Source organism: Mesoplodon mirus (genome assembly GCF_964341445.2).
Source record: "Mesoplodon mirus genome assembly, chromosome: 3".
NCBI classification, from domain to species: Eukaryota; Metazoa; Chordata; class Mammalia; order Artiodactyla; family Ziphiidae; genus Mesoplodon; species Mesoplodon mirus.
Window position 1 is genome coordinate 75,239,420 of NC_138978.1, and position 22,298 is coordinate 75,261,717.

The 22,298-nt window shown below is 32.4% G+C and overlaps 1 protein-coding gene across 11 annotated transcripts in view; it reads left to right on the top strand.

The window, feature by feature from the left end:
* The window catches only part of ADGRL2 (adhesion G protein-coupled receptor L2), a 180,412-nt gene that overhangs the window by 153,587 nt on the left and 4,527 nt on the right, over positions 1-22,298 (top strand). For 9 of the 11 annotated variants that reach the window (XM_082613693.1, XM_082613688.1, XM_082613685.1 and 6 more), the window contains 10 exons: positions 363-488; positions 752-957; positions 2,052-2,225; positions 3,178-3,387; positions 4,305-4,525; positions 5,812-5,878; positions 13,917-14,008; positions 15,846-16,014; positions 18,622-18,750; positions 19,302-19,398. In XM_082613693.1, the coding sequence (XP_082469819.1) occupies positions 363-488; positions 752-957; positions 2,052-2,225; positions 3,178-3,387; positions 4,305-4,525; positions 5,812-5,878; positions 13,917-14,008; positions 15,846-16,014; positions 18,622-18,750; positions 19,302-19,398 (1,491 nt within the window). Of the gene's footprint in view, positions 1-362; positions 489-751; positions 958-2,051; positions 2,226-3,177; positions 3,388-4,304; positions 4,526-5,811; positions 5,879-13,916; positions 14,009-15,845; positions 16,015-18,621; positions 18,751-19,301; positions 19,399-21,703; positions 21,786-22,298 lie in introns of all 11 variants that reach the window. The other 2 variants (XM_082613686.1, XM_082613687.1) reach the window with 2 other exon arrangements.

Sequence of the window (22,298 nt, forward strand, 5' to 3'; positions counted from 1 at the left end):
GAGTCAAAAATCATTTTGAAATATTTTTGTTTAACTTACTGATTTAAATGAAACTTTGATAGTCGTATACTATAAATCAGACACTTCATATTCGTAGGCTAAAAGACTGGAATTAGTTGACAAAAGATATAAAACTATGAAGAAAATGTTAAAATGATTACACCAAAATTTTTAGAGTAGTAAAGTTTAAGACCTCTTAGAATAAGTTGTTTGTTCATGATTTTGTTGTACTTGAACACTAAAGTTTTTTACATAGAACAAAAGGAAAACAGTGGTTTCTTTGCAATTATCATTTGCCTCTTTGTAGTTGAATTTAGAGAATACCCCATTTTCCCCCATCCTTTATCTTCTGCCTCATCCAGTTCTGGAAGTTGCAGTGCTCAGTACAGAAGGACAGGTCCAAGACTTCAAATTTCCTCTGGGCATCAAAGGGGCAGGCAGCTCAATCCAACTCTCTGCGAATACCGTCAAACAGAACAGCAGGAATGGTAAGATGGAACAAAGTCTTTTAAAAATTGATAGGGTTTTTGTTCAGTTAAACCTATTCTAAAATGCTGAGTGTTTGACTCCTAATATAACAAATACAGCTTAGCATTTATAAGCAGATTTAAAGTAATGCCTTCTCTTTCCCAGTAAACAATCTGAATAAAGATTCCATAAGGCTTTGTTTCATTTTATTCGTATTTTATTGTATCTTATCTTATTCAGAAGCATATTTTCTGTAAAGACATATGACTTTTTACCTTCCTAGGTCTTGCAAAGTTGGTGTTCATCATTTACCGGAGTCTGGGACAGTTCCTTAGTACAGAAAATGCAACCATAAAACTGGGTGCTGACTTTATTGGTCGAAATAGCACCATTGCAGTGAATTCCCATGTCATTTCAGTTTCAATCAATAAAGAATCCAGCCGAGTATACTTGACAGATCCTGTGCTTTTTACCCTACCACACATTGATGTAAGTTATGTATGCTAATGAAGTATTGGAAGGTTATAAAACCAGTGAGGAAGGAAAGCAAAACTAACATGCTAGAGATAGAGAGAGGGGGAATGGGGAAATGGCAGAGAGGAAAGAAAAGACCTTCCCATCTGAATTTCAAATGTTGAACTAGGTCAGAGACACAAGTTTATTTAAGTCTGTGAACATAAAATTAAATGAGCCTGGTTCAGTGATTATTAGAATTTAAGTGTATTCTTAATGAAAGCTAATTCAGTAATCAACAGGAAAATGTAAATGACTATAATTTGTTTTAGAATGAAAATTAACTGTTACCTTAGCAGCATGATCGCTCTGCCTTTTTAGTATGACAGGTCTTTTTGGTTTGTTTGTTTGTTTTACAGATCATATAAACACAATTGTTATCAAGCCCTGTGTTTTTAAAAATATAGAATTGAAGAGATGCGATTCCTCTGCTGTGCCTTAGAATGCAAGTTGGTAGCTAAAACCACTGTGTTGGAAGATTGTCTGCAGAATTTGGCTGTTGTTATAGTAGAGAGAATAAGTGCCCATAGATAGCCACGTGAATCTCCAGAATTCATTTGTGAACAGTACATTTGTGTGGCTATTCTCTTCTTATATCTTCTGCAGTTGCTTTACTCTCTTAAGAGCTTGACATACTAACTACAGGATTCAAATTGTGTCTATTGGGTCATTTAGAGCAAAAATGGGCCCCAAACAAAATAGATTTGAAAACACTTGGTCCTTACAGAATTTTCTCAGAACAAATTCATGGCTTTAATTTTGTCAGAAAAGAAAAAAAAAAATGATTCTGATGTACCATCAGTATGTAAAATCATAAGATGGAAATTGTAATTGTGTAAAATGGGTCTTTGGTAATTTAGAGTACACTTTAGAGTGTTTTGGACTATAAAACCACTTTTAAGTTAGATATCTGCCTTGTATAACATAGTCTACAGTTCTGCTGATGAAAAACTTCATAGTCCGAAACAATGAAAAGTTTAATCTAAATTACCTTTTACACATATTAAACAATTGCTATTGCCATCTTAGAGTGTAAAATCCTAATTTTATCTTGTCATTTTATTTCCCAGCCTGACAATTATTTCAATGCAAACTGCTCCTTCTGGAACTACTCAGAGAGAACTATGATGGGATATTGGTCTACCCAGGGCTGCAAGCTGGTTGACACTAATAAAACTCGTACAACGTGTGCGTGCAGCCACCTAACCAATTTTGCAATCCTCATGGCCCACAGGGGAATTGCAGTAAGTATTTGCACTTCTAATTAGTAGCAGAGGAAAAACCTCAGAGATTCAAAACAGCTTGTGTAGTAGTCCCTTCTTTGGGTGTTTATCGTAACTAAAAAGCAAACAAAGTAATGTGGATTTCTAATTGCTTCTACATTGTCCATATATTTTAGGAAGTCTTGACACTATATTTATTGCTACATCTCAAAATCGTGCTTTATAGACTCGTTCTAAGTTTTTCCTCTTTGGGCAGGTGTCAGGCAGAGGCGGTCAGGGATTTAAAAAATGAATAGCAATAGGTTATGCGAAGGAGACAGAGGGCTCTAAAGTTTAACATGCCCTCACCATCTTGAATGTTTGAATCTCATTTCAAAACTTTTGTTTTAAATTTCCTAACGACTTTGCACACTGTGCCAGACTGCAGATTTTGAAAGATTAGAATGGCTTCCAGAATATTTCTTAGTATTCATTTCTTCTTGTGATTAAGAGAATATAAGCCAGGAGATAAAAATATTTAAGAACTATAACATGAAAGCTCTCAGATCTATTATGTGCTTAACTTTTAATATATATCTATATAATATAAAAACTCAAGGGGAAAATTAAAACTTAAAATTTGACTACTTGTTAGCCTGGCAAGTCATTAAAATGCCAATTATTTTGAAATAACTAAGTAGTCTTTAATCTATTGTAAAATGTTTTCTATATGTTTATGTAAGTAATTATTTTGGTCATAATTTTCTAGGTAAAATCTACTTTCATAGATCATTCTTCGAATATAAAAATCAATAAGATAATACTGAACTGTTATTTGATCATAAATTTTTTTTTAGTATTGAGCCCCGTTTGAACACACATGAATATTCAGAGAGTTTAGTATTAAAAGTTGAGCTATCACATGTGAAACCTATCTTACCTTTAGTTAATATACCGCAGGAATACTAAAGTTCCTCATTTTTTTAATTTTCAGTACAAAGATGGAGTTCACGAATTACTTCTTACAGTCATCACCTGGGTGGGAATTGTCATTTCCCTTGTTTGTCTGGCTATCTGCATCTTCACCTTCTGCTTTTTCCGTGGTCTACAGAGTGACCGTAATACTATTCACAAGAACCTTTGTATCAACCTTTTCATTGCTGAATTTATTTTCCTAATAGGCATTGATAAGACAAAATACATGGTAAGTACTCCTTCCATTTGTTGACTTTGGATCTCTGAGAATTATTATTATAACATCCACTTATGCTGCTGTTAATATTTGACCTTTTAACTTACAATAATTGACATGGCAATACTGAAGGATAATTTGTAATAAAACGCAACCCAATCATTAAGTAATATTATTATGAGTTAATTCATTTCTTGTATTAAGGTACAGTTGCATTTTTCTGGGTTGTTATTAAAACACGTAATTTGAATAGAAGAATGCTGGGTATACTAAAATGAAAAGATCCGATTTTTCAATTTTTCATTTTGTTTACATAGTCATTCTAACTAGTGATCATGTCCTCATATTCTGAGCCATTTATTCACCATCATGAGGTCTCAGTGTCACAAAGAGAACTTAATAATTAATTAATGTTTTACTCTGTATTCATCTGCTCTGGGATGAATTTGAGAATGTTCCACATATAACAAGAAAATGATGTTAAGTAATTAGAGCTGGGATAGTTATCATTAAAGCAAATTTTAAAAAATTCTGTAATAGAAAAAAATAGAAATAATATATTTGGAAACAACTGTTCTAAAGACTTGTAAAGCAACTTATCTACAAGTAGAATATTCAGATTTAAAAATGAATAGTTCCGGAAGAGAAATTAATATGTTTTCTTATTTGCATTTACTTTTGCTATAAATAATAATGTCTTACAATGATGATATTTCTAGCACACCTAGCATTACACTCCATAAGCATTAAGCCAAATTTGGCAGTATTTTCATTTATGGAAAAAAAAATTTTAAGAAGCAGTAATTTTCTCTAAATAATGGTGTATCTTAAAGACAGTAGTGAGTACTATCGGTGAACATTGTTTAGTTTTAGAGTGGGCTGTTTATATTCCTGTGTTCTCTTGTGTTTTTTTCTTCTTTCCTTTATAGATAGCATGCCCAATATTTGCAGGACTTCTACACTTTTTCTTTCTGGCTGCTTTTGCTTGGATGTGCCTAGAAGGTGTGCAGCTCTATCTGATGTTAGTTGAAGTGTTTGAAAGTGAATATTCAAGGAAGAAATATTACTATGTTGCCGGTTACTTGTTTCCTGCCACAGTGGTTGGCGTTTCAGCTGCTATTGACTATAAGAGCTATGGAACAGAAAAAGCGTAAGTAATTGCAAGTGACCTGAGTGTTTTTCAAGTGAATAACTTTTTATAGCCTGTTAGCTGTCAGTGAGGGTTCCTGACAGACTAAAATAGCATCTGAAAGCCTTACTGGTAAGAAAATGGGCATGCCATGCACAAGTTACAATCAAGTCTTTTGTAATTTTCTAGGTTGAGAGGATTTGTACTCTGGCAAGGCAGATTCTAAATTATGGACTTTCTTTTTAACACAAAAGATTGACCTCTAACAAATTGAAAAAGTAAATAACTTTTTGGCCTTAGAAAGATATTAGGTAAAAATTCTTCTGAACTTAAAGCATCTGACAGGTTTAACTATTCAGTTTTTAAACTAATGTTTCATTAGCTCTCTATGTGCAGCCGACCCTCTAGGTAACTCTCGTTCTGAGTTGTGACAGTACCACATTCCAGCCCATATGTTTTACTTTGATAATATTTTATCAGGCAGTTTGAAAGGATTAAAATAAGTCACTGTCATTCATTTATAAAAAAATATATTTATGGAAAGTGACAGAAGGTAGACCATGTTTCTAAGGATTTTATTTGCTAGAGGCATGAATTTGCTTTCCAATTCTGTTTATTTTTTCCTTTGATAAAATTAGTTATATAAAGATTCTTTGGACTAAAGAAAGCTTTTTGACTACACAGATGATGAAAGACAAATAAAAGAAATTCATTGGGGATTTGATGTTACATGAAAAATGAACCACTAAGTAAAATCTGTATTAATAAGTTTATGCATCATTTACTCTAATACAGTATGAATTCTGTACTTTGATTTTTTTTTTCTAGTATTCATCCATTCCCAGTTGAGGTGTTATATTTGTGCTATACTATTTTGCAACAAACATTACATCTGAACACTTATTTTTTTAATCTCTTATGTTCCATAGGGTTAAACATTTTAGCTCAGATATAGATCCAAAGGCAAATTTTGAAGATAAGAACTTTTAAAGAATGAGACAATTCGGAATACCAATACCAAGTTTCACGTTTTTCTTAGTAAAGTCAGAGGTCTTAACCATCAGGATTGGGGTCGGAGGGGGGGGGTTATTGTTTTCCCCATATAAGCATAACTATATATGTCTTTATCAAATTTAAAACCTAAAGTGAAGAACAGTAGAATTATTCAAATTGTTCTTGCCCATGATAAATTAATTTTCAAAGGTAAGTGTAAAGATACTTTTGCTTGTTAGATCTTTAAAATTTTGCTTTACTTGTGATGTTGAGCATCCATTGAAGCTACTTAATATTCTTTCTTTTCATAATAGTTGCTGGCTTCATGTTGATAACTATTTCATATGGAGTTTCATTGGACCTGTTACCTTCATTATTCTAGTAAGCAGACTTTATTTTTCCTTCATTTTTAGCTTGCTGCTTTAGCAATACAATTGAAACAGGGACAATTTGTTTTACTGTTAATTTATCTGTGCATTCAAAGATTTATAAGCATGTCTAGCTTACAGATTAAAATTGTGTAGTATATTTTACATTTGATATCTATTGAGAGTTTATACACTTGCTAATTAGTACTATTTTTAAAACTACTCTTTCCTTTAAGAAATACTTTTTCCTCATTTGTAATTTAATTTGCAAAAATGTCAGGTCTTAATCTTTATGTTAAGATTGTATGATTTTTTTTTTTTTTTTTTTTTTTTTGCGGTATGCGGGCCTCTCACTGTTGTGGCCTCCCCCGTTGCGGAGCACAGGCTCCGGATGCGCAGGCCCAGCGGCCATGGCTCACGGGCCCAGCCGCTCCGCGGCATATGGGATCCTCCCAGACCGGGGCACGAACCCGTATCCCCTGCATCGGCAGGCGGACTCTCAACCACTGCGCCACCAGGGAGGCCCAGATTGTATGATTTTAAAGTAGTTTGATAATTAGAAAGGAATAACTGATATGTATAGTATATTTTGGTTTTGAGTAGTGGAATTTTTTGTTAAGAGGTTTAGTTCAGGAAGTTATATCTTTAAAATCTATAGTATTAGCTCTGCACCAAGCCTGTGTAGCATTTATGAATTGAATGTTTTATGGAAGTAAAAGAACATTAGCTTAATATTTATTATCTTCATTTCCACATAGTAATTTAGTACTTTTAAATAAATGTCCACACCCTAAATTCTTTTTAGGGCACAAAAAAGGTTTTTTTAAGCTTAGCATAATAAATAAATATTAAATAAATTTTAAACTCATTAGAAATAAAATTACTTTTCTAAGACTTAAAATACCAAATAAAAATATTGGTTTCTAAGAAATTTTATTTTAAAATAAACCTGATACAACTTAAGTATAATGACATTAAGGTATTTTTTAACTTAAATTATCACTAGTCAAATGTTTCAAATATAGTTGAAATTTTTTTAAAAAGCTAAAATATTTGGATTTAAAACTTTTCACTCGGTTTTAGCATCATGCTGTTACAAATAAGTGTTATTGACCATTAGAAGATTGAAAATGAAACAATCAAGTTTATATATTGCCTATAACTGTTTATTCCTATTAAGGTTGTTTTTTCTTTAAAAAAGGTGACACAAGTAAGCTTATTAAGATATTTCTACGGTTAATAGTATTACAATTATAGTTACTAGTACTTAAGTAAAATTAAGAAAAAATTTTAGTAGTTCAAGGAAACTTAAAACTACTTTTGTCACTAAAATGAATTCTTTTATACAATTACTTATGAAAGCAAAATGAAAATTTGAGATGAATGCCTGTACGAATCGAACCAGTAAAACACTCTCAAGTGTTCTTAGGAAAGCTGATTTCTCATCAGAATTATTCAATCCAGATGATTGTCCCAATTTTTTGTTCTTGGCTTACTTATGCTAACACAACCTAAGCCTATCTTGAATTAAATGACAAACAGCTGATATAAAGGGGTATGCTCCTTAAAGACTCAAGCTTTTTTTTTTCCCTGACCCCTTGGCCGAACATACTGATACTTTGAAAATTGTAAAAATCATTTTATGGATATTTGATCTATACTTCTCTCCTACTGCAGTTTTGTTTATTTTCTATCTCTGAAGATAAATACTGACTTTAGAGTATTAAAAAACATTTCACTGGGCGAAAGGAGTTAATGTTCATATACTCAGCTTCCAGTAAGAAAAGAGGTAAAGGACGTTTTATTATATTGCCCTTTTATAGCAAGAGCCTACCATTATTTTTTAGTCTTGTCATTATTATCCTTTACCAAGTCATTTACGTTGAGATGTGAAGGGCTTTGGTGTTCCCAACTTAAAAACAAAACAAAACAAAACAGCAGGTAGCAATCACAGTACAGATCCTGGGAGTAATTCTTCTCCTGCAATTGCTTTGCCCTCTAATCGTCCCAACACAGAAAGACAGAGTGGTATTGAAGTGTAAAACATTATCTCAAATGTAACCTAAAGTGAGATATGTGATTGTACAGCACATGTTTGTTGAGTATTAATATATTTACCTGTATATATCCTTATGATGATATAGGTCATTTAAAAGTCAGTTCAGACACAGTTTAAAAATTTATACAATATAAATTATATTATATACTGTCCTTTTAAGGAATAACAAAAAGTACCTATTGATATTCCTAGAAAGCATAGTTTTGCATTTCCAGCTTTTCTGAATTGAAATCATATAACTTAGTAGTATTAAATAAGTGTACATTTTTCATAATTTTCAATGAAGGAAAAAAACATGTTATGGAAGATAAAACTTCCTACTTCTGTATTTCTATAGAATGTCTTGCCTACAGGCACTAAAGTTATTATATCTATGAGAAAAGTGCTTGTAAGTAATGAGCAGTGGGAAACCATTAGTATGCCTGAAATGGTTTAATGAAAGCTTGGATCATGACACGTCAGGAGCTGTTCTTATCATTTGGACAGCTCCATCTGCATCGTTAATAATTAATTCAGTTCAGTAAGAGTTCAGCTCACACACTCACTTAGAAGTCTTCCTCAGAGAACACCTCTCTGGCTGCTAGTCCCAGGGAGAAATAGGTTTCTGCTTGGCTAACAGCAAAGATCTGGAGATACAAGTGCAGTTTTAGAGTTGCATTTGCCAGGTAGCAAAAGCTCTAGGGAGGACAAAAAGGGTCAGAACATGTGCAGTTCAGTTAGGTTACTTCAGAGTGGTGTTTCTGTTCTTGTGTCTTATCATATCCATGTCAGGACGGCAAGCTTTGGAATGAATTTTAAGCTGCTAAGCTCAAATGGATATGATTCAATTGAGCAGGTCGATTACTATAAAACAAACTGTGCACTCCTATAATCTATGGTACCTTTTTCTTTCTTTAAACTCTTTGTATTTTCATGTTCATCAATATGGGTGAGGATTAGCTAAGCCATATCATCAAGTAGTGATTAATTTTATCAGCAAATTACACTGGCAGATTACTTAAACGGTAATTTATGAAATTATTTTTGGGGATAGATAGAAGAGTATTATTTGTTATTGAAAGAGAAAGAATGCCCCATTTAGTGATTTAACTCTTTTTAGCTGAATAGGAAAATTCTTTTCTTTTTAATTTGGTCTCACTCTTTCACATAGAATTCTGTTAAGAGGTACCCATCTACCTATTTACCTGTATACACACACACACACACACACACACACACACACACAGAGCAGAGTTAAAATCTGATTAATTCCTGGATGAGTTGCCTCATCTTCAACCTTAATCTTCAGTATGGGCATTTAGACTGGTGAGTTGACATACAACATGTAACACAATCCTATTAACTTGTACTTACTAGAGGCTTCTACATGAATGATTAATGACATGTATACCAGCTGTAGACAGTCTTTATGTACATAGCTGTAACTCCATCTTTTTCCTTTCTCATTGATGCATAGCACCTTTCAACCTATCCCAAAATACTCTGTTTAAACTTAGTAACATTTATGTTGGAAAGAAACAAAAAACAAGAGGGCAAAAAATGGCTGCATTGGACTTAAAGGGAAAAGAACAGCAGTTGGATGGTGGAGACAGTTCTTCTCACCCTTTTTGCCTGCCTTCCAGTGAGAAATAGGGAGAATTCTGCATTGATGGTTGTGATTTCTTTATTTTTTAAATGCATACCAAATGCAGAAAAATAAATTGGGAAGAAATAAAAGTGAGGAGAAAGAAATTGCTTACTCTAACCAGAACAAAAAAAGAAGCCCAGAAGTATATGGCTAGAAAGAGCCATTTATGCCATAGGGAAAATGATAAGAAGAAAGAACTCAGTACGTCATTTGAAACTAAGGTTTTCAGTCTTCAAGTGACTATTTTGGACAATAGATTTTATCAAAGATTTTTTTTGCCCCCTCTATTTCTTGTTCTGATTCCCATAGTTACATTTTAAGAGAACAAGAGTAGAAGAGAAAAGAAGAAAATCTATTGAAATGTTTTATTATACAGAATTATAACTCTTATTATAGTATATTGCCTCCTGAAAAAGATCATAGGAACAGTATTTATCCATGAAACTAAAAATTAGCATTTACATTTTTAGACACTGGAGAAAATCAGAGAACTTTAAAACCACAGTTTAAAGAATTTGTTAACACTTCAGTAAGTGTTCTATTTAATTCCAGAAAATATTTCACTCACATATATTTTGGTGGCAATGTATTAAAATGTTCAATACCTAAATAATAGATGTTTTTTGGTAAATAATTTGTATTAGTAACATTTTTTAATGTGGAGTTGAGGAAAAGAAAAATATCTCACGCTTAGCAGTTTTTGCTCTTATGCTGTGATTCACAATAAGTCTTGCATACATTTTTTCGTAATTACTTTGTCTTACAATGATGTTATTTTCTCCTATTAAAGATACCATTGCCTCAGTAATTATATATCGTCGTCGTATTTCAAAGACTAAATTAGTGTTGGATTTAACTAAATTTCTTGGCAACTTAACCATTAGTGCGTTGGCTAAAGTTTTATTTTCAGTTTCTGTAAATTGGAGAATTCATAGACACTTGTGAAACAGTCTGACTGCAAGAGTCCTTCTGTGGTTTTATGATTATTTTTCTAGGGTTTTAAGTTGTTTTTAAAGAGACTCACTTTTAAAACATCTTCTTGAAACATTTGATTTTAAATATACTAGAAACAATAGCTTTCTTTCCCCACTCGGGTTTTATGGGTTTGTGTGATATTTAGCTGTGTATGAATATAACTAGCACAGACAGGATTAAGAAAACACAAATAACTGTTCAAAGTACAATTTGGCTAGTAGGAATAGAAGTGTGTGGACGTTTTAGCTATTTGCTAATTATGGGATGGTAGTGTTTTGCAAAGGAAATGGAGAATTGGTTATTATGGCAAGCCCATCAAGTGGAAATCATTTGAAGAGCACACCTTTGTATGTCATTTAGGATTTCTTTGATAGTGTGTTCTATGTATTAATTAATTTAATATTATATCTTCAACTCATTGGTCATCTCTGATTGAGTGGTAAATTAAATTACTCTTTATAGAAGTGGAAACTTTTTTAAAAAAAATACAAAACTAGTATATCTTTGGTTTGTTTAGAAGACTCCTAATTTTCTCAACCAGAATAAACTGGTTAATTTTGTTGACAAGACTGGGCCATGGAGCCAGAAGACAGTATATTGAATCTCAGCATTGACATTACAGTAGCTAAGTAGTCTTTGGCAAGATAATTAACATCACAGATTTGTAAAATGGTTATCCAAGTGCTACCTACTACCTCTGGAGATAGGATTATACGTTGTGGGCAGGGTATTTTTTTTCCTGTAATTTTCTGAACTTTATATCTTGTGACTGTATTATCTTTGTAGCTAGGAAGAAAAACTAAACACGTATATAACATTAAAAACTTCAGTAGGGTGAGGAGAGATGCATCTAACACTGTTTTTTAAGGATTAAATGAAATGTTTTCTGTGGCATTTTCAAGTTGGTTAGTTCTGTCTTAACAAGAAACAAATGTCTTTGTATCATATTTAAGCTTTAATTCTATTTTTACATAGGTACACTTCATTTTCATTTCAATTTTATTGGAAAATGAGCTAGTTCTTAAGTAACTGATTTTTTTTTTTTTTTTTGCCTGGTTTTTCTTCATTGAAAAATCTGTTTGGATGGATGTAACCCCCACGAGTTCACATTTTGTACTCATTTTCTTTTTATAGCATAATACTTGATACATCCACATTGTTTTCACATTCACATTCTTTACTTGCCTTGTGGTTTAGACATTGTGGTGGGTAATAACTTTTTTTCTTTCCTTGAATGTACTCCTACCACTACTATTATTTTATTCCTGAGGGGATAAGTAATATGCTTAGAAAATAATGAGCTCCAAATTGTGGCCCTTTTGTGCTTCAGAAAATTATTTAACAAAAGGTGTTGGGGTAGACGGCAACCCTAGGTCTTGAAGTTTGTAATAAAAGAAAGAAACAGTTTTATCAGGACATTCAAAAAGAAGGGTCAGGAGGTTCAAAAGATTTTGATTCTGAATCTGTTAAGGCAGCCATTCTTACATAAGTGTTGTAACTACTTTGTTTCCTTATATGGGTTTTGGTTGGTTTGTTTGTTTTTAGGATTATTTGGAGTACTTGTTTTTAACCATTCTTAAATTGTCCTATTTAAGGCTTACTGTTATATAAAATGAAAAGTAAAAGCACTACTGATTTTGCCTTTAAAAAAATTAGAGATAAACTGTACCATGCTTATTTAAAATCAAATTACGTATTCATTGTACTATCAGAAAGATATCCCTAATTTCTCAAAGGCGAAAATTTGTGTCTTATCCCTATACAATAAGCACATTCTTGTGTGGAGCAGTAAGGTCAATAAATATCTGTTGAATGAAATGAATCATATTGTAATATTCCTGAAAATGTAAGCCTTTACTTATGTATGACCAACTGGACTTTATAATCTTCAGAATATAAAACTAGACATTTTTTTTTTACCTATTTACTTTTTCTCTAGACAAGTATTTTAAGAAATTAATTTTTAAGTACTTTTTTAAGCAAAGAGCTTCTTTTGTCCTCAAGTAATTAATGGAATGCTGTCTGCCAGCACTTGCAAATTATGCCTATTTTAGTCCTTAAGAGGAAATTCTACATCTAAGAGAAATAACAAGGCACAGTAGACAAAATGACTGATACACGGCTTAAAGCCTTTGCTTTGTTCCTTAAACTCGTTAGGAAGGACTTGGAAATTTTCTTTATTGCCTTACATCATTTTTCCTAATTATAAAATCAGAAGTGGTGATGAATGAGGAAAATAATGTTATCATTTTATCAGATGGTATTGTGACTCAGTAAAAATAATCACGTTACTGTAACAAAGTTATGTCGATTATTTACTACCAAGGAATTGCTTTCATCTCTACATATAAACGGGTCCTTTTCTGAATATACTCTTTGTGCCTTCACTAAATCACTTAATCCTCACAAAATAACTTCATTTTGTCTTTTTTAAAGTAATAATCTGAAGTAAATAAAAGGTCAAAAAAATCCAGGAGCGATTTAGCATAGTTTTATTTTTAGAGCATGAAAGTGGAACTGCCTTCACTCCATCCAGCATTCTGCCAGGCTTCCGTAGAAGCAAATGCAAATTACAAACCTTTAACTTTCCTCAGTCAAAACACAACTCTTATCTTCTGAGTTCTCTCAAGTTGACCTGCCAGACTGTGCTTCCATGTCAGGTTCTATCTTCCCCAGTTGGCACTTGTTGCATCTACATTCTTTGTACAACTGAGTGTTTAGAGGGACTCAAAACAGCCTTTGGACCTACTTCCATACAGTATAGAGACATCAGGAAGAAAGAAATGATGGTCTTTAACACTTAAATAGCAAATACATTTATATATTTTAAATTTTATCTTACTTTATATAACCAGCTAACATTTTTCATATATTTTATCTCATTTGATCTTTACCATTACCTTACAAAAAGAGTATGCAAATGTTATTTTTCCTCATTTAATCAGTCAAAATCAAGAACTAGACTCTCAACTAAGTCTTAGGGTTCCAAATTCAGGGATCTTTCCATTATAAGCTGCATGATGTAAATGCCCCTTCTAAGGAATTCACTTCTGTGTTTTCATTAGATGGTTTTTAGGCCCTGGAGTACTTCTGGCTAAAGAAACTAATTTAGGCTGTCTAATTTATTTGATCATCACCACATGATACTGATTTAATGAGGTTTCAATTTCATGTCAAATGATCTATTAAAAAATCGATCATACGTAGCCAGAGTATTTTTTTATCTAGACTCAACTTGATCATAGCATAAATAAACTAGAATTGAATCAGTGTCTACCATATACTCGTGTTATTCATATTTAACTGCATTAACCCATTAAATATATTTGAAAAAATGTATTAATTTTTACTTTTTGTCATAATGATCTAATTCTTTATTTGTTGTAACAGCTAAATATTATCTTCCTGGTGATCACATTGTGCAAAATGGTGAAGCACTCAAACACATTGAAACCAGATTCTAGCAGGTTGGAAAACATTAAGTAAGTATTTCATATTTTAATTTTACTGCTTGACAAACTAAGTGAAAGGTATTCTCCACAGGGAATACATGAATACCATCTTTCACCTGTAGAAATTATTCAGAATGAAGTTTTACTGATCAAGGTTGAGTCTCACTGTTACCATGTCACAGACATTGGTCAAAAATTAGGTAATAATTTCTGTCTTGATCTAAAGCCAAGAAATTGTTTCAGTGGCTTTGTGGAAATTCCATATCACTGTAGCAATTTCATTTGAATTTAAAATGCAATTCAAAATGATGTTCCTGTTTGCATGACTGATATGATTATATTAAGTTTGTTTTGTTGAATGACTTTTTGATTTATTAAGGATTCTGAGCAGCTTCTACTTCTAATCCTATTTTCCTAAGAGAATTTACTCCATTACTATTGTTAACTTGGAGATTGTCTGTTGTTTTCATGATAATTAAATAAATGTTTACTTTATTTCAGTGTTGAAAAAAACTGCAATATCCTATCAATGGAAAAAATGTTATCTAATTAACAAAAAATTGATAGCTGTTGATTCATCAAGTCATCTTATAAAAGCATTTTCAGAGTAATTTTTTAAAATATGAGTTAATTTAAAATTTGAGGAGGTATTGTTCAAGTTGGTTATAATGGGATGTGGAAAATATTTTTAATGTTAAAAATGGCAGATCTATAGTAAGGATAATTTTTTTTTAATTAGATAAAGTTTTAGATAGGTTAGTGCCAGCTTCATTGCATGTTGCATGGTAAGAGAGAGAGCTAATCTTTAGCATCTCTCTCTTTTCTTCCTTTTCCTCTTTCTGTCTTCTCATCTACACCAGTAATTACCGTGTTTGTGATGGCTACTATAATACGGACTTACCTGGGTAAGGTAGAACCCTACATTAACAAATTTATGGCATGATTTATATTTTTTACAAATCCGTCAATATCATGAATTGCCCTTAATTTTTATAATTATTTTGGAATATCTTATTTGCTAGAATATTTTAAACTATAATATGCCTTTATTTTTTAATTGCTTGCCTCTGCATTTTGACTTTCTTAATTTTGACTAATTTATAAAATATATAAATGCTTTCTTATTACTTTCTATTTTAATTCTGCCTAATAATTTTGTTTCTCTTTTCTGCTTATAATGCTTTCTAGCTATGAAGATAATAAGCCATTTATCAAGTAAGATCATTAGTTAGACATGGAATGCACTGACTTTAAATCCTCTCATTCCATCCTATTTTCTACAGTTCCTTTCTCCTTAAGCTATTCATGATGAAATCTCTCCCAAATTATTTTATTTTGAAGTTGTTCTCATGTTTTTGTCTCATTTCAGCTAGGCTTCTTCATGCTTCAGTTATAAAACCTTAGGATCACCTAAGATTAGTTTCTTAGAATGTGAAGTTTAGGTGTTAAGTGATTATCTGCCATTTAACCTTTCTGTATGTGTCACATTATTCAGTGTCTTGAGTGCACCACAGGAATAAAAGTATAGGAGTAAACTAATTAAGGACTCCTTAATTTCTTTTACCAAAATGCACATAAAAGACAATAAAGTCACGGGGGATGTTTTACACCTTGTATTTTAATATAGTTTTCATACCTTGTTTATTCTGAGTAAGAAAAGGTCATACCTGCTGTTGCTGTTTTCACTGGAGACTGCAGTACTAAATGCTATTGTTCTTTCTTTAATCAATGAAAGGTTAAAGCCAAAATGCTGTTGAATTTGAATGTGAACATAAAGTCAACTGCTACTACTGATATGTTAATATTTAAGTGTGATGTGTGTTGTTCTCTCATTGAACCTGTTAATGAAATTCACTTCATTTTTCAGGTCTTGGGTGCTTGGCGCTTTCGCTCTTCTGTGTCTTCTCGGCCTAACCTGGTCATTTGGGTTGCTTTTTATTAATGAGGAGACTATTGTGATGGCTTATCTCTTCACCATCTTTAATGCTTTCCAGGGAGTGTTCATTTTCATCTTTCACTGTGCTCTCCAAAAGAAAGTAAGTGAAAACACTTAAAGGCTCTGCTTAACTTGTTCTTTGATTTGAAAATAATACATATAATAGGGAAGATTTTAAGTTACAACTGGAATATTATTAATAGCATTATATTTTAATCATAAATTAATTGTGATGAAAGTCAGGAAGCTCAGTCTTCACATGTAAAATGTGTCAATACCAATCATCTATTGAATGTCAATTTGGGGATATTATAAACTAGATACTTATGTTAAGATTTCTTCTTTGAAGTCTACAAAAATGCTTTGTGCAAAGGCTATACAAGAAAAATAAAAAGTTAAATAATCTTGTTCTTTGCTCAATAAAAGGAATGCAGTGGTTCAAAACAAAATTGAATATAAGGATAAATGGTCTAAATTTTAAAAGCACAAGATATACAAAAATATGAATATCAATGTTGTCTTCTGAGTAATTTTGAAAGATCTTAAAACCCAGCAATTTCATATCTTACATCTTATTATTTTGTCCTGATTTAATGTTAAGTGGAGTCAGCAAAACTGATTCAAAAATTAAAGTTGAAGGTGAAATATTTTAATCTATTACAAGAAGATGTTAAACCTAGGAGAATATCTTAGCTACCATTTAAGTTTAAAATGTCTATGCCTATCACCAGGTATCATCCTTTCCCTGTCTGCATATCTAATGTAGTCTTTTTATTCTGTTATTACTAGTTGGTCACTAAACTGAACAGAGAAATAGAGTTGTGAAAGTGAAAACTATTATGTTTTCAGTCCTGACAAGATGATAGTGTTGTTACTTCCATCAGTTCTGATAAGCTATAATTGTGAGATAATGACAGTGGAATGTGCAATACTGACAGATAATAATGTACATTCACAGCAATATAGGCATTAGGCAAAACCAACACCAGAGGGTATTATTTGGATAAAATACCATTTTGATTGCCATTGTCTTGGTTATATAGGATTGCAGAGCAGTTAATAGCCATTAAGTGTGCAGAAATTTTTTATGAGGTATCATGTATTATTTAATAACACTGAACCTTAACTTTCTAAACATTATACAGGTATAACCTTGTAATTACTTTGGTTTTTATATATTTTCTGCATAGATGAGCATTTTATATACATGCAGATAATCACATATTCATACCTTCTGTCAAATGTTTTTCACAAAGCATAAACTTAAAAGAAAAAGGATGAGGTCATCATTATTTCCTCATAGAGTTTGTATATTAATTTTACAGAGATTTTGCTATGCTTTTTAATTAACAATTACATTTTAAAATCATTGTGTTACATTTCTCTTGAACAAGTTCTACTTAGTCTTGGATATGTACTACTGGGTGCTGCCAGGATGAATTGTTAAGAATATAAGATGATTTAGTTAAAATCATGGTTCTAACTGCTTGAGTAAGCATATTTAGGCAGAGAAAATGCTTTTAAAATTCAACCCCATTGTTATTTGTTCTAATAGATATAATTAAATAAAACTAAGAGGATGAAAATTCAAGTGCACTTAGATTTAAAAGGTCATTAGTGACTTTAATTCTCTAATTTCCCAAGGAATAAGTGTCAAAGTTTTTGGCCTTTGCAGACAGATACTGAGCATAGAAATGGGGTCGGGGGGAGCGGGGGGGGGAAGCCTTTGAGTGTTTTTTGTAACCTACTAGAAAAAATAATTTCTTATGCAGCCTCTCCTTCTGTCTTGAAATTTCAAAGTCTGGCTCTTAGCCTCAATGAAACCTGTTTATATGCCAGTAAAGCTGCACAGAATCCAGAACTCTCCCCCCTCCTCCCAATTCTTGACCACCTAAGTGGGGCACTATTATTTAGCAGTTGTTTGGACCTCACTTTTTAAAGTTTCAACTTTCTTTTAGGCCTGACAACTTTTCTATCTATCCATATGTCCGAGCTTCAGGGAAAAAGGGAAATTACATGGGTAACTCATTAATGTGAATGGAAATTGCTTAAATAGTTCCCTTGTGTGCTAATGAAGTGAATAGGCATCTTAGACTCTCTACACTAAATGTTAGAGCTAGACACATCAGAAAATGAAGAAAACATTCCATCCTAATTAATGACATATGTATCAAAGGACTTTTTTTCCTTTATTCTTGTGCCAAAGTAGTCTTTCATTATAAAGAGGTCACCTGCAACACCATGCAATCTAGAAAAAGTTTATGTACTGACCTACCTAAGAGGACATGAAGCATATAAACCTTAAATGACTGAATTACAAATGGTTACATGTAATTAAGCAAGGAAAATACTAAATTTTTTATCTTATTTTCTTAGCATGAAATAGAAAATTGGGTTTACTAAGGCTATAGCTAGAATAAGGCTTTTAAGATATTACCATTGTATTAATAAATAACATTTGCATAATGAAAACAGGGTATAAAGCATTTCTACACATGATATCACCCTTTAAAAATCCTACTAGCCAGTCTAGTGGACAGAGGTGTTTTTCTGATTACCATTTCACCAGTTTCAATTGAACTTGACTTTGTAATCTCCACGGAAAAGTGTTAGTGGGACTTCTTGTCTCGTCTGCTCATTTAATTAGAGAGAGAGAGGAGCACGTATGTTTATATTAATCCCTTGGTCTTGTGGTTATTCAATGCAGGTACGAAAAGAATACGGCAAGTGCTTCAGACACTCGTATTGCTGCGGCGGCCTCCCAACTGAGAGCCCTCACAGTTCAGTGAAGGCGTCCACCACCAGAACCAGTGCTCGGTATTCCTCTGGCACACAGGTAACAAAGAGTTTGACAGCATCTTTAATTAATCTTCTTTATGGAAAGCCTTCTGAGACATGTTCTGTTCAGATGTACTAATTGTCTCCTCATTATAATGATCTAGGTAGCAAATACTTGCCTTCTTAGTATTCTGGTTTTAATTTCATCCTAAGTATTTCTTCAAGGTGTTTCTTAGGTGTAAACATCCTTTTTTGAGAGGTATTCTTTTTTAAGAAGTATGTCATAATCATTAGATATCCTAAGCTCACACAGCACAGGACTCAGTAGGCATTCAGTAAACATTTGTTGACTAACTAGCCATCTCCACTTTAAAAAAAGACAAGTGAACACTCTCTTTAAGATTGGAAAATTGAATACTCCTTAGTAGAGGAAGCAACAGAGGAGTATAGACTTCCTTAGTTCTAGAACAGAATCAACATACATTTTTTTAAAAAAGGTCAAAAGATAATTCTGCACAGATTGTTTAGGGTACATCTTTGTGTGTCTTTAATGTAAGGTAAGCTTGGGAAAACTAACATAACATATGTCTTGCTATTTTATGTTAATAGAGTCGTATAAGAAGGATGTGGAATGACACTGTGAGAAAACAATCTGAATCTTCTTTTATCTCAGGTGACATCAATAGCACTTCAACACTTAATCAAGGTCAGTTACTAGGAAAATTTGAGTTTACAATTTAAATTTTGTGCCTTTTGCCAATTTGCAATAATTCTAGAGAAAATGCTGAATTTTCCTCTCAAATGGGTTTATATCACAAGCTCTTAAACCTGTTGAGTCATCTTTTATCCTTTATTAAAGTACATATAAATTTTTTATTCAATAATGTAATGCAAAAAGTATGATTTCAAATACCACGTTAACAGAGTGAGGCTGGAAAAAGTAATTTCTGAGAACATGCTTTGCCACAGATTAAAATGTTTTCCTAGTGAATACAGATTTATTCTTTCTTTTTTTTTTTTTTTTTTTTTTTTTTTGCGGTATGCCGGCCTCTCACTGTTGTGGCCTCTCCCATTGCGGAGCACAGGCTCCGGACGCTCAGGCTCAGCGGCCATGGCTCACGGGCCCAGCCGCTCTGCGGCATGTGGGATCCTCCCGGACCGGGGCACGAACCCGTGTCCCCTGCACCAGCAGGCGGACTCCCAACCACTGCGCCACCAGGGAAGCCCCAGATTTATTCTTTCTAAATGTACATTTATGAAAGTTTTCTTCTTAAAACATTAATATAATTAGAGTAACTACTATTCACATTAAACAGTGCCAGTTTTGCAGTGAAAATTCTTGTAAAATTCTTCTGTTTTTACATTTCTTTCAAAAAGTAAAAAGTAAATGTCAAAACATTTATACTAACTCTTCATAAACAAATAATTAAACTACATGAGAATTTACAAAGTAATTTTTATATTTGAATTGTTATTTAATGTGTCTACAATTATAGCCTTAAACTTATCACATAATCAATATAACTCCAACTTAAAATAATATGACAAATAAAATAATTTAGCCAGATAAGGGCACAAGTACATGTACAGACACATATTCCTGAGTACAAGTTTAGTAAATTTCAATTTATTTTGAAAAAAATCATATATTATTGTATATATTCTTGGAAAGGTAATTTATCCAGGTAATTTCAGTTTTGATGTACTGATTTGTAATATAATATGTTATATTTTATCACAATGTAGTATGAAAGACATTTTTTCATTGTTGACATTGTTCTGATGAGATTCTGGTTTAAAATGAAAAAAATCACCTGTATGGCATCAAAACCAACTTGAATTTTAAAATATTTTTAGCCAAATTACATTAGCTATGCAAAACGCATGTTTGATAAGTATTGAAAGGTTTGTAATTTGTCAATTAGAATGAGTGAAATGTGTGTTTATTCCATTGCTCTGATGTTTTACCTAATTCTGTTAAGATGACTATCAAAAAGGAAATGAATTATTCAATGATTCATTTTTGAAACCTGGCAAATAAGATTACAGAAGGAGAATTCTTGTTGGATAGAATTTGTGAATGGTCTAATAATTCATTATACACAGTCTCTTTTTTCCCCTCAGCATGTGTGCTCTTGCATTTACTAAGAGAAGCTTGGTGCAATGTGTCATACTTTTTACCTGTTTGTGAAAGTTGTTTTTCCTCCTGCTTGTATCAGAGTTGGTATTAACACTGATGTTTTCATGAGGGATAATCCCACACCTGTAAATTCTGAAAGTTTGAGATTCCCTCTTCTGGGCCTCAGTGGTTAGGTTTTTAATATTAAGCAGTAACATCTTGAAACATAATGTTGATCTCTGTGCATTTAATTGCCATTTTTGTTTAACAGTGATTTTGTATAAATTAGTAAATGTCATCCTCAGCAGGTGTTTACTTGGGGGACTTAGAAAGCACCTGTGAATTGCTGAAATTTAACTTCCCTCTTCCCTTTCTCCTTCAAATTAGTAGTTCAAATACAGTCAGAAAATTTCAGCAGATTTTCCATTGCCAACTTATCCACTACCGTTGATGAATACGAAAAGTACTTTACTGCAACTGCAACACTAAAATAAGAGAACTGATGTATTTTTTTCTGTTTCTTTGCTTTAGGAATGACTGGCAATTACCTACTAACAAACCCTCTTCTTCGACCCCACGGCACTAACAACCCCTATAACACATTGCTCGCTGAAACAGTTGTATGTAATGCCCCTTCAGCTCCTGTGTTTAACTCACCAGGTGTGCTTATACTTACGAATACAACTACCTTTCTTTGCTGCTAAACAGAATTCTGATCTTTGCCCTCTTTCTAGAACACTCAAGTTGCCATATACTTACTATTACATCCTTAATTTCTCAGTTAAAAAGCATTATGGTATTGCTCATGCCAGGCTTCTAAAACTGCACTATATTATAGTAAAAATTCAGTCATGATAGTATTTACCAATAATTATCCATGTTTTTGACACAGGTGGCATAAATCTTAATATATTATTACAGGACTGACATCACATGGTCTGAGAGCCCATCTTCAAGATTTATATCATTTAGAGGTATCCTATCTATGTAATATACTATTCAGTTGACTCTAAAGCTTGCTGACGGAGTTTGCTTCTGGCATGACTTAGCTAATAATTTGGATGCCTAGGTATAGAAAACTACATCCAGCATTATCAATGTAACCAAACTATAGTATAGTGCAGCTTTATGGTAGTTTTTCTTTCTTCTTAAAAAACTTTAAGAATAAAGTTAATATTAGTCAGTTTATACCTATAGTTTTTTATTGGGGGAGGGGGCGAGATTGTCACTAACCCATCCTGTATTTTACTGTATTTTCTAATAGCTTATTTATTTAAAATATATATATATATTTAATATTAACAGAATTTTCAAGTTTGGTGAAAGTTATTACATAATTACAGTTAGCATATAATCTTTATTTGTGATTGATATTTGCCACTAAATTAAACACAGAACTTCGTTTCCGTTTTGTTTTTTTTTCCTTGACATTCTTTTTTAACGTAACTGCAGCTTCTCTTTTCATTCTCTTTTTTTTCTTACTTTCC